The sequence below is a fragment of the Acromyrmex echinatior genome, chromosome 18 (assembly GCF_024713525.1).
Source record: "Acromyrmex echinatior isolate Ae372 chromosome 18, ASM2471352v2, whole genome shotgun sequence".
Classification (NCBI taxonomy): Eukaryota; Metazoa; Arthropoda; class Insecta; order Hymenoptera; family Formicidae; genus Acromyrmex; species Acromyrmex echinatior.
The window spans coordinates 1,810,575-1,822,452 of record NC_141869.1 but is presented as its reverse complement, the minus strand read 5'-3'; the positions used below and the strand labels follow the sequence as shown (position 1 = coordinate 1,822,452).

General features: G+C 45.7%; 4 protein-coding genes across 5 annotated transcripts in view; 3 read left to right on the top strand and 1 right to left on the bottom strand.

Annotated features, from left to right (window-relative positions):
- Positions 1-1,131: 1,131 nt before the first annotated feature.
- LOC105147746 (uncharacterized) lies at positions 1,132-5,921 on the bottom strand. The gene has a single exon (XM_087415388.1). It carries the CDS (start codon positions 4,104-4,106, stop codon positions 2,226-2,228), a length of 1,881 nt encoding a protein of 626 aa, XP_087271514.1. The 5' UTR covers positions 4,107-5,921; the 3' UTR covers positions 1,132-2,225.
- A 375-nt stretch (positions 5,922-6,296) lies between these two features.
- LOC105147726 (Ribonuclease P/MRP subunit p14 a) lies at positions 6,297-7,130 on the top strand. Of its 2 annotated transcripts, none has more exons than XM_011058940.2 (2): positions 6,297-6,487; positions 6,800-7,130. In XM_011058940.2, exons 1-2 carry the CDS (start codon positions 6,438-6,440, stop codon positions 7,128-7,130), a joined length of 381 nt encoding a protein of 126 aa, XP_011057242.2. In that variant the 5' UTR covers positions 6,297-6,437. The 2 variants fall into 2 exon arrangements, with proteins under 2 accessions (XP_011057242.2, XP_011057241.2); XM_011058939.2 differs by having other exon boundaries at positions 6,374-6,594.
- LOC105147725 (mitochondrial intermembrane space import and assembly protein 40) lies at positions 7,121-7,650 on the top strand. The gene has a single exon (XM_011058938.2). It carries the CDS (start codon positions 7,121-7,123, stop codon positions 7,553-7,555), a length of 435 nt encoding a protein of 144 aa, XP_011057240.1. The 3' UTR covers positions 7,556-7,650.
- Positions 7,651-9,264: 1,614 nt separating this feature from the next.
- The window catches only part of sima (HIF-1 transcription factor component sima), a 47,049-nt gene continuing 44,435 nt past the window's right edge, over positions 9,265-11,878 (top strand). The window contains exon 1 of the mRNA XM_011058937.2: positions 9,265-9,893. Coding sequence (XP_011057239.1) covers positions 9,850-9,893 — 44 coding nt within the window. The 5' untranslated portion in view covers positions 9,265-9,849. The remainder of the gene's footprint in view (positions 9,894-11,878) is intronic.

Sequence of the window (11,878 nt, the reverse complement as noted above, 5' to 3'; positions counted from 1 at the left end):
TCTCTCTCTCTCTCTCTCTCTCTCTCTCTTTCTTTCGAGCTTCTTTCTTTGAAGCTTAGAAATGGCTTTGTTGAAGTTGGACTTTTTCTCAAATATTACACATTACGAAGCACATTTTAATTTAATCTCAAGTTGAGGTTCGACAGAAGTTTGAAAGATTCCAATTTAACGGGACGTTAAACTCGAAACTCGATTGATCTACGCTTAAAATTAACCGCTCGAGAAAGAAATACCGTTCGATGAAAATTCTTTTCGAGAGGAAAACCCTAATTTCCTTCCCCCGATATAATATCGATGATTTTTTAAACACCGCTCAAATGTTTAAATTAACTAAATGCTTCTTCGTTTAAGCTCACGCTAACCGATATCCATCGTGCAGATGGATTCTTTACGCCAGGAAAAACGAAGGCACCCTTTACATTAAAGATCCATTTTCTTTCCAGATAAGAGTCATCAAATATAATATGCAAAAAGATGAGAGACGGTGATTCAAACTCGCGTTAACCGATATCATGCAAATGTGAGTTTTAATGTCGGACGGAACCATACGGTGGCTTTTCATCGTGCTTTAGGGACACCCCGTGTATGCGCGCGGGGAGACAGATGTACCCTATGCCGACTATGCGCGCTATAGACCCACCCGCATGCACTTTTAACGATCGAGATGATAAGTCGCGCGGAACAGAGCGAGAGAGCGGGCTCTCTCTCTCTCTCTCTCTCTCTCTCTCTCTCTCTCTCTCTGTCCTTCTCTTTGCGGATTAAGGTGGCTCCACATCAAGGCGAACAGCACCGCCCGGATCATAATCCGATATAGCCATGAAGGAGGCGTCCGCCATTTAGGTCGTTGTCGTTGTCGCGAATGCGCCTGCGAATTTTCGTTCTCGCCAATCCGAGGAAGAGCGAGCGTTGGAAAGTAACGTGGGGTGTCTATGACGTGTCTGCATGCAGAATGTTTCAACTGCCGCCTGGTGTTAACGTCTTCAGCAGACGGATATTAAAAGAGCTGCTTGTAAAAACGATCGCTAAATGTATATATATATATGTATGTGTATATATATATATATATATGTATGTGTATATATATATATATATATGTATGTGTATGTATATATATATATATATATATATATATATATATATAGACGATATCTGTTTATCTACATCAAAGTCTGCGTTAGGATCGTTCGGGTCGAAAAAAGGGGACCGAAGGAAATTACTTGAGATTATCAACCGTGTGCGAAAGGACTCTTTGTATACCCAAGTCTTTAGCGTTTCTTCGAATTTAATCGGGGAGGGGACTATTACATCGCATCTTATTCTCGGTTAGAAAGGCCTGATCTTCTCTTTTCGCTGTTCTGTAACGCAAACTGTTCGCATATGCAATCGCGTAAAGATACCACGCGCTTTCTCTGCCTTGTGATGCGAATCCTCTCTCTTCTCGCATCTATTTCTGCGAGAACTATATAAATTACACATTTCCGCAAACAAAAGTCAAAGCAATAACGTTCGTTGATTACGATTATCAATCGAACTTCCTCCAATGCGAGAATATGAGAATACGAGAAAATAATAAACCGTAAAACGGTCGGAACTACAAGACAGCTATAAATTATCACGTTATAAAGTATAGGTTTCCTCAAACACAATGGGAAAGAAGAGAAGAGGAAAGGAGGACAGAGCACAGCCATAATAAGTGTCGCCTATGCCGACTATGCATCGTCTACGTAAATTACTGCGTAAAATGATAGTCTGTATATAATCTACACGTCGGGGATACTCGGCGTAAACGACAATCGACAACGAGGATATTGGAGGTTTTGTATTGAATCTGATCGTCGTTGGACGATTGCTGAACAAGTTCTTATTATTCGCGATGCTGTTATGAATTATGCTTTATCAGCAAAACGCGCGTATTGAGATATCAAGAAAAAGCCTTTAAAAAGAAATTCCTAGCATCTTTTTAATTCCTAACTGACAGCTCTCGCTGACGGAGGTCACGTCTCGACTCAACTTCCTCTCTCATCGAGTTCTCTCTCGATTTCTATCGATTGCCCGATAAAGAACGGAGGAAGAAGGACGATTCGCGAATAGTCTCCGAGATCGAAATTCGACGCACGTTCGCTTCGATTTGCGATAGCTCGATGCCGCATTGCCGTTGCCGTTGCCGTAGTCGTTCACGCGTAGACATCCAACGTCGCGAAACCGCCCGGACATCTGGCTGTCGTCTAACTTTGAGGCAGGAGGGCATGATAACTCGGCGTCTCGTAGAAGCCGGCGGCGGCTTGAAGAGCGTGCAGGGAAGTTGCGTGATGCCTGTGTATCGTGCTCGCGTATACGCTGGAGACGCCAGCCGCGGCAGAAACGCCGTTGGAAGCACCGAAGATGGATGAGGAGGAGGAGGAAGAGGAAACCTGCTGGCCGATATGCGAGGCCGTTCGCGACAGCAACGTCACCGACGGTCGCCTGTAGGGATGATGGGCGATTGCCGAGACCGCCGATGTGCCGGCACGATGATGGCTGCCCGAGCTCGAGCTCGTGGCTGCGATATTGCTGTATGCCTGCTGATAAGTCTGTCGTAGAATACCGGAGATTGACGCGGACGTCGGAGACGTGACCGACGACGAAGAGGAGGAACTTCGATCGCTTTGGTGAGGTTGATGATGGAGCTGATGAGTGGTAGTGGTACGATGTTGCTGCTGCTGTTGCTGTTGCTGCTGTTGCTGCTGCTGCTGCTGCTGCTGCTGCTGGCGGTGTTGATGATTGTGGGCGCGCATGGCGCGGAAGTAATGTTGATAAATACCTGATATGACTGCCTTCTCGTCGGCGGAGATGAGGTCGGCGGGACCGGATGCCGTTGGTGTTACGGGTCGTTGTTGAGGTTGTTGCTGGGGGTGATGCTGCTGCTGCTGTTGTTGTTGCTGCTGCTGCTGCTGCTGTTGCTGCTGCTGTTGGTGTTGATGAGGAGCATGAGTATGATTCCTATGATGATGATGATGATGATGAGGATGAGTTGGTGGTTGCTGCTGCTGCTGCTGCTGTTGCTGTGGCTGTTGCTGCTGAGGATGATGCCGTCGCTGAGATGGCTGTTGCTGTTGCTGCTGCTGCTGCTGAGACAACGTGGCAGCGACATTGAGTGCCGCGCGATACGAGGCTGCAGCCATGGTGACAGCGGACATCTGACCGCTGGTGGATATGAGACCGCTACCGGAATCCGCGGCAGCTACCACTGCCGCGGCGACCGAGGACGATGCGATAGACGTCGCCGGTGACACAACGGAAGCGGATACAACGTTGGAGGAAACGACGATGTTATTCGACGGTGGGACGACCGTCGTAGTCGTGGAGGAAGTCGCCGCAACCGCGACCGCCGCGGTAGCGACTGTGACGGCGGCGGCGGCCGTCGCCGCGCTCCTGCGACCGTTCCTGCGGGAGGCGGACATAGGCGTCGTCGCCGGCGCCGCCGGGGGCGGCAAATTATTGACGAAAGGGCTCCTCCTCTCGCGCTCGGCGCGTCGATAGTAGCACGGATGGATCATTAGGAGGGGTTCGCCGCCACCGGGCGGTGGCTTCGCCTGGCTCGGGAGCTCGTACTCGACGCTACAATCCACGTGGAGCGGTTGCGAGTAGTCCTTGTATTCTTGCACCTTGTAGCTGTTGATCGCCACGGCGGCAGCCGCGGCGGAGGCGGTGGCGGTGGCGGTGGCCGCAGCAGCAGCGGCTGCAGCCGCGGCCGCGGTAGCTGCTGCGCTCGTAGTCGTCACCGATGTGCCACCGTTTACAGCTGCATTCACTGCATTGGCAGGGTTCGTCACCGAGGACGACGGGTTGCTGGAGGCGGAAGCAGCGGCGGCAGCGGCGGCCGCGGCGGCGACGACAGAAGCATCGTCGAGGCCTGTGGACGACGCCGGGAGGACTGTCTGCCCGGTCACCCCGCCGACGCCGACACCGACGCCGACGCCGACGCCGACGGCGGACGACGCGACGACTCCGTTACCGAGATGATGGTGATGATGATGGTGATGGTGATGGTGGTGATGATGGTGTCCATGTCCATGGTGAATGGCGGCACCTACCACCACTTCCTTCTCGTAGCAGGCGGCGGCCATGTTGTCGGGTACCTCCTCCTCCTCCTACTATCCGGGCAATTCCGCCGGCGCGCCGCCGTGGCCGTCCCTTCTCGCACGCTCGACGCTGACGACCCACGATGACCCACGGTGTGCTCTCGCTAGGCTCTCATGACGCGAAACTCTCGCGATGATTTTCCTCGACGACGGTCTTCTCCGTCCGCTCTCTTCTCCGCTCGTCTCGAGCAACGTTTTGATTTTCCCGTTTCGCCGTCCCCTTGTTCGCCGTCGTCAAAGCGTGAGATTGCGCTCGCCGCTCGCCTTCGACTACCTCGAGGTAGGTAGGTACTCGAAGTATTCGTCCTTGCGTTGTTGAAAACAATGACGATGACGATGACGGGGACGAAGTTGCTGGGATGGTCAGTGACGACCACGACGATACTCCCCGACTAGACTCAAGCACTCTCGAGCGAGTCGGAGTAAAAGGATATAGCTCATCGCCGCGGTATAGCCTTAGCCAAGGGTTGGACCAAAAGGATATATCCAACACCGAGGAAAGCTCGATCCCGAGACAAGTCCAGCGCGTGTGGCAAACGTATTATAGTATTAATACTATCGCATGTTTCTTTTTTTCTTTTATTTCGGACAAAAAGCTCATTCTAGTGTGCCAATTACGTACGGGGGCCCCTATTACTCTCCCTGGCGTTTAATGCTCGCTCGTTCAGGTCGGTTGGTCGGTTGGTCGGTTGGTCGGTCTTCTCTCGTCACCGTTCGCTGTCAGGACCACCCGTTCTGCAGCCCTCTTCCTTTCTCCCTACTCTCTCTCTCTCTCTCTCTCTCTCTCTCTCTCTCTCTCTCTTCGTCTACCTCACTAACCGGTGTCTTCTTCGTCTCTCCTTGTTCGCGGCCACCTCTCACGCGTGCTTCACTTCACTGTCACGAATCGCTCGAGGGTCCGGGTCGCGCAACCCGGTCGTCGCCGATGCCCGCCGCCCCGCTCGCGGATCAGCACCCCGCGCCGCGTGTCAGCTTCTCGCGAGGCTAACCCGTGGGAACCCCGTCGCGTAATCAGCACTGGAGTATCGTCGGGGTGTCGTCGGGCCCGTGCCGACGTCCGACTGACTGACTGGGCGTAGTAGCAGCGCGTTCGGTTCGCTCAGTCGCGACTCGCACTCATCTGTGTGTGCGCCGTCGCCGTCGTCTATATCGTGCGACGCATGGGTCCCCCGGTTCGTTCCGCCTCCTCAGATCGTCTCTTCCTCGACACGTCTCTCTCGCTCTCTCTCTCTCTCTCTCTCTCTCCCTCACGTGCACCCTTATACCGCGTATGTACAAAAACCACGATCGTTTTCCACCCTCGCGTCCGCGTGTACGATCTACAATTCGAATGGACGTGTCGGGCACGTCCTACACACCGCGGCGTGCGTAGTGCGTACGGCCTGCGTGCGGACGCGTGAAACGTGCGTGCGTACGTGTTATGTATGTATTTTTTTACATTTACATATAATGTATGTATGGGTGTGTGTATGTACGTGTGTGTATGCGCGAAGCGCAACGCAGGCAAGTGAACGCGGCTCGATCGTCGCGCACTGACAGCCGAGCTGCGACTGAGAGCCGAGTTCCTGGGGGACTCTCGACGGGCTCCCCTCCCGACGCCCGATGAACGCTCGCCTTGCCGGCACTCACGCGTGGTCGATCGTCGAGAACGGCTAATGCCGGGTTTACACGCTCCGAAAGCGACGAGTGTGAAACGTCCAATTTTTACGGTTTACAGGATACGGTTTACGCATTTATTTATTCGTACGCTTCGAGACACTTGAAATAAATTTGAATTTGTGTCTGAAAATTTGTATTTGTAAACAAATAACTCACTTATTATTACTATATTGTCGAATCAAAACCGCTTGAATTTTTCTCTCACAATACAATAATATTTTTCATTTACTTTTTTAATATGTACACTTATTGTTATTCTGATTAATTCTAATCTAACATAATGGGGGGATATGTACATTGTCCGGAGTAATTGTCATCGGAGATTATCGCCTAATTGGAGTCGCGACGTGGTGTTAAAAGACGGATTTAAATCCCCTTCATTGCGCACTGCGCTTCGCTTATACTTTGTGCACTCGGAATGAAATAATTTCTGAGGTGGTTTATGGAAGAGAGAGAGAGAGAAAGAGAGAGGGAGAAAGAAAATGTCTCTTGTGAGAAAGTTCGGAAGAAAATTGAAAGACATGGATTTTCATTCTTGGAAAAACGCGTTTGGCAGTACTGCACTGGCGCTGCTGTCAGTGTTGTGCTCCACCACTGCGAGAGTGCGATAGAGTGCGATAGAGTGCGAGATGCGAGGGCACGTGAGTACGTGAGGTGATGGCACCGCTCAGACGCCGTGCAAATTGGTGCAAGTCAGTGCATCACGTGTAAGTACCGTCCAGGATTTCTCTGATGTCTACTCCTCGGTACGCGAAGTCGACATGAGCAGCGAGTCGGTGCTTCATCGTAAGATGTATTACTTAGACGTTTCTCTGTTAGTACATTCACTATTTCATCGTACGTAGACGCGATCATGACTAGTCACTGCATGACATAACCTGTACGCGCGACTCCCTCGAATTTCAATCTCATTGTCGAGCGAGCGCGACGACCGTCGACGCCGAGAACCGAGAGATTTGCATGCTTAGAAAACTCTTATCTACTATACAGGATACAGCAAAGCTTATTTCTATTTGTAGAGAAATTCCATCGAATCCCGATCTAAAAGTGTCTCCTGTGTATCTCAAGAAGAACATTTTGGAAGCCGTCCGATCGCTGTTCGGAGAGGAAGGAGCCAAGAGTCCTGTAGACATTCTAAAGTTGTCTCCTGAAAAGCGTAGATTTGTCCTACGCTGTCCACGTAACAGTTACGTCCGACTGCGAGCGAGTCTGACTCTGAGTAGAAAGTACGAGGGAAAGAGTTGCGTGTACACAGTTCATCGAGCATCGCCGAATTTATTGTCGTTCACTGCCGACAGTAGGACGTTCCAGCACGGAGAAGTCCCTCTTGATTCTTCGCCATGCCACTGATACGTAAAGAGGGCAAAGACACCATTATCTTCGCGTCTAAGGAGGATCATGCAATACCCAGCAAAATCAGTCTTCCTGAACCGGAACCCAGTCCCGGGCTGTTATTGCCCAATGGCGAGATCAATTGGAACTGCCCGTGTCTAGGAGGCATGGCGACTGGGCCATGCGGTTTAGAATTCCGTGAAGCCTTCTCCTGCTTCCACTACTCCACTGCAGACCCAAAGGGCTCGGACTGTCGCGTTGCGTTCGAGACGATGCAAAGCTGTATGTCGCAATACCCGGCTCTGTACGAGAGCAAGGGCATGTCGACAGACGACCTGGAAGACGATGGGATTGGGGAAGAGGTGGAACAGAAGAAGCAGCCACAGGAGGGTAGCGATGACAAGAGAAAGGTGGTGGTTGCTAGTCAAGGCGCGGCGCATTAGCAATAGTAGTCTTTTTCTCACACGTATCTTAATTACTTTAAGAAACTTAATTTTACCTGTTGCCTGTATAGTTCAAAATAAATTTTTTGAAAGAACATTTGCAATTAAAGTTGAATCTATTAAGTTTGCGAACAATCTGAAGCAAGTAAAATTGTGGCTCAAAATAATCCGGGGTCCTCCGAAGAAGATCTTTACTGCTATATGTAGACACATGAGTGAAAAATGCTATATTCAATTCTTTGTATCAAATGATATTTCTTGTGAACTTATATAATTTCCAGTGCATCGATTATTTGTTTCAAAACAGTCCTAACCAAAGCTAGAACAGTAGTATAACAAATTAAATTTCACTATATTTAAATCTTATACATTCTCTTTGCAAACTAATATAACTCGGAATGAATTTCAATTCTGTTTGGAAAGAAAAACTTTATTTTTCTTGTATTTATAATTTATATTACAATTTTCACTTTTATTCTTTTTCCTCTTTTCTTTGTAATATGCGAATACAGATATATTTCAGTTTAAATATAGAAAATGTAAAAAGAAGTACAACACTAAAATGGAAAGTATCTTAATAGTTACATCTACTTTTTCCTCATTTAACTCTGTCTTCTTTTCATGGCACACTTTATTTAAGGGATGTCTTTGGGATGCATTATAAAGGTTTTCTCTAAAAAATTGACTCTATCCTGCATTCGGAAACAATTCTTTCCAATCTATTACACAATAGTTCTTCGAGTAATATCCTGAGGATGTCCACAGAATTTTCTAGAATACCCTCTGGATATCCTTAGGATATCTCTTGGAGGATTGTGTTGTAGGAAGGAATCCTCCACAAGTAAATCGAATAAATGTTAAATACAGAATATTATTAAAAATAAGAGCACGGAATCTTGCATAACGTATTTCTTGTATAAGAAAATGAATCAATGAAAATCCTTCACATTTCCTACTTTTTCATACAATAAAAGATTTAGATTAGTTTATTTTCTTATACTTTATGCACCATAACGTATAACGTATAAGTGAATCAATTAATCAGAATCTTCCCTTTCTTTCCATTTCATAGAAAAGAAGAATTTCGATTGGTTCCCTGATGAAAATTTTTCTCAGAATTTTTCATATAATTTCTATATAATTTTTCAGAATTTCTTTATAATTTTGTAACTTTCTCACATTTTTTATACGAATTGGAACATTTATCAGGAAATTTACATCTCTTCTCAGAATTTTTCATATATGTAATATATATCATATATGTAATAATTATGAAATATCGTAAGATTTTTAAGATTTTTTGTAAGTAAATAATTTCTGATGAATGTTACAAAATATAAAAAAATTAAAAAATACTTTTTAAAAATTATGGGATGAGAAATTTCAGAATATTTCAGAATTCACTTGTATTAAACTTTCCGAATATTTCTGAGTATTTCTGAAAAATGTTCCAATTCGTAAAAAATTATGAGAAAAATTTTCACCAGGGTTGATTCCCTTATGCACTATGCATTATGCATTATGCAAGAGTCTGCTGGCTATTAATTATAGAAGAGCCTTGATCATGATTTCGTGAGAAGCTTTCGGAGATGTTAAATCTCTGACTGTTCAAATCTGCCGCGTGCTCTAGGCCACTCGTTACTTCTCGCAGACGTCGCCCGATGGCGGAGTCTGGCCGCGTGACGTCTCCCACCCCTGTCTCCCTATGACCCCTCGCCCCTCGGACAGTCTTTCCATTCCGCTCGCGTATGTAGTCGTGACACCATCATCGCGGATTATCAGGCGCAACGCGATAATAACAGAGTCCCGCCGTTCGCCAGTAGCCGTTCACGGTAGCGACAACGTCTCGTTCGTCGTGGTCGTTGACGCTATGAGTTTGTCGTTACTCTCGCGGCCCGTGCGCCCGTCGGAATTAGTGTTGAAAAGCGTCGTTGCCCGTTGTCTGAATTGTCTCTCGGTCGGAGCCGTCACAGCGCAGCGAGACGTCGAGCAGTGACACGCGTCGCGTGCGAGCATCGAACATCGAGCATCGATCACCGATACCGACGCTGAGACGGATCTACGGAGTGACAGAGACGGAAAGACTTATAGACGGTGAACAAAGTGCAGTGAGCCAAGTTTCCGTCAAGTCGGCCGGTTAGAAAAGAGCGGAGCTTGTTAGCGCGCGCGCGCGCGCACGCCCCCGGATACGTTCCTTGGCAGTGACCGAGAGTGTCCTGGTTTTCGTGCGCCGGTGCTGCTGGTGGAGAAGCGCGTCGCGATCATCCCTTGGTCCACCGTAACGTCGCCTCATCATGGACACCCATAAGAAGGAGAAGAAACACAAGGAGAAAAGGAGGTGAGTTGCTTGCGCGCGCGCGCAAGCAAGAAAGAGAGAGACAAAGAGAGACATGTAGAGACCAAGAGAGAGTGCGTGAAAGTCGCGTCTTTATTTTCGGATCGACCGTATGGATCCAGGATGACGTGAATTTTCACTTGCGGTTGTACCGTTTCAACGACAGACGTTAACATGTGATCTGTTTTTTTTTTATTCCCGCACTAGACTAGTATTCTCTTTCTTGTTTTCGTCAAACGTATCAAACATGTATCTATCTCATTTTAAGTTTTAAAAGCGTATACTAGTTCAGCCACGAAAAACAAATTTGTGATAATGTCGTTAATCGTAATTCGTAAACTCAATGAGATTTGGTCGAACATAGGAGAGAGAGGGGAGAGATAAATGAGAAAAGCGTACTTGTATGTGTGATTTGACGCAATCGCTCTGCTTCTTTGATGTACGAGATCATCGCTCTGTCTCTCTCTCTGATTACAACGCTTCATCTCACTCGCATCTCCCGGCGGCGCTCGTTTCCGTCTCTGTCTAACGCCACGTGATCCCTTGTCTTCTGTCTCTGTCGTTCTCGCGGATTCTTTATCGGACCTGTCGCTTTCTTGTTCTCTCTCTTTCTGTCTTTTTCTGTCTTTTTCTCTCCTCCTCTGCTGTTAAGTCTCTTAGATAGGACGAAAGAAATTCTAAACAAGTGTCAATAAGATGCTTCGTCTTTTTTTTATTATTCAATCTGTCTTGTTTTGATTGGTCTTTAAGTTATTTACGATACCGCTCCACTGTTGCTCCAGTTTTGCTCTCCCTTCGCATCATTACGACTTATTTACGACTTACTACTTTGTTAGAATTGATCTGGTTTCTTTATCCTGTTATTTATACGCCATTAAACTAAATTTCTGCTGTATTGTAGCCACCTATGACTTTGTCTATTAACTTGAGATTTGATTCTTCGAAAATCGCCATTTGTTTCTGATTCGAATTTTTAAATTCGAATCAAATTTAAAAAAATAATGTATTATATTTCTACATCTCCAGGGTTGCCACAAAATTGGAAAGCAAAGAAATTAGAGAAATGTCAAGAAATTTTGCATAATTTTTTAGAAAATTAATATCTTTTACTTTAAAAAACGTTTAATATGGTTACATCACATCTACGCAATTTAGGAATATTCAATATCAACTTAATAATTAAAAATACAAGAAGCATCATCAGCATTGATTAACATAGTAACATTCTACATTTCATCAGCATTGATTAACATAATAACATTAACATTCTACGTTATAAATAATTCTCTCAACAAAATATTTGACGGTCTCTAAATCAGGTCAAAAAATTTCAAAACATTGAAAGAAAATTAAATTTTGTTGTAAAATGATAGAAAATCAAGGAAAAGTTAGAGTATTTTAGGATGAAGAATTTGTAACATCTTAATTTCCTTATTTAATGTCTCCAAAAGGAATCTTTTTTTCCCCTGTTTTTTTCTGTTTCATTTTTCAGCGACACGCTGGTATGCGAACAAATGTTTTTTATGTCGTGGCGCAACAAACTCGTGAAATGTACACGCAATATAAACTACCGTTTTTCGAACAGAACATTTACTACTTCAAATATCGTCGATACGACACCGATAGTTTTTTTTAAAAAGAACCCGAAGTTCGATTTCTCTTTTTTCTTGATCGCGTGCACGCGCGCGTTTATTATACAATCGTCGACAACCCCGATTATATTCCAGTGTTTCATTAAGTGTTATTATGTAAAATGATAGAAGTCTCGATTATCCAGGAATATATTTCGCATTTATATGTTCTATATTCACACGCGTAGTTGCGAAAATTTTATCATATTATACCAACAGCCAAATGTATTCAATCTTTATCAGTTAGCAAACAATAGAACAGTATGCTATTATAATATTTGTGATTGATTTCGATCAATTGTTTAAATAAATAAAAACTTTTAATTATTTTCTTGATGAATCAGTATCTATCGATTT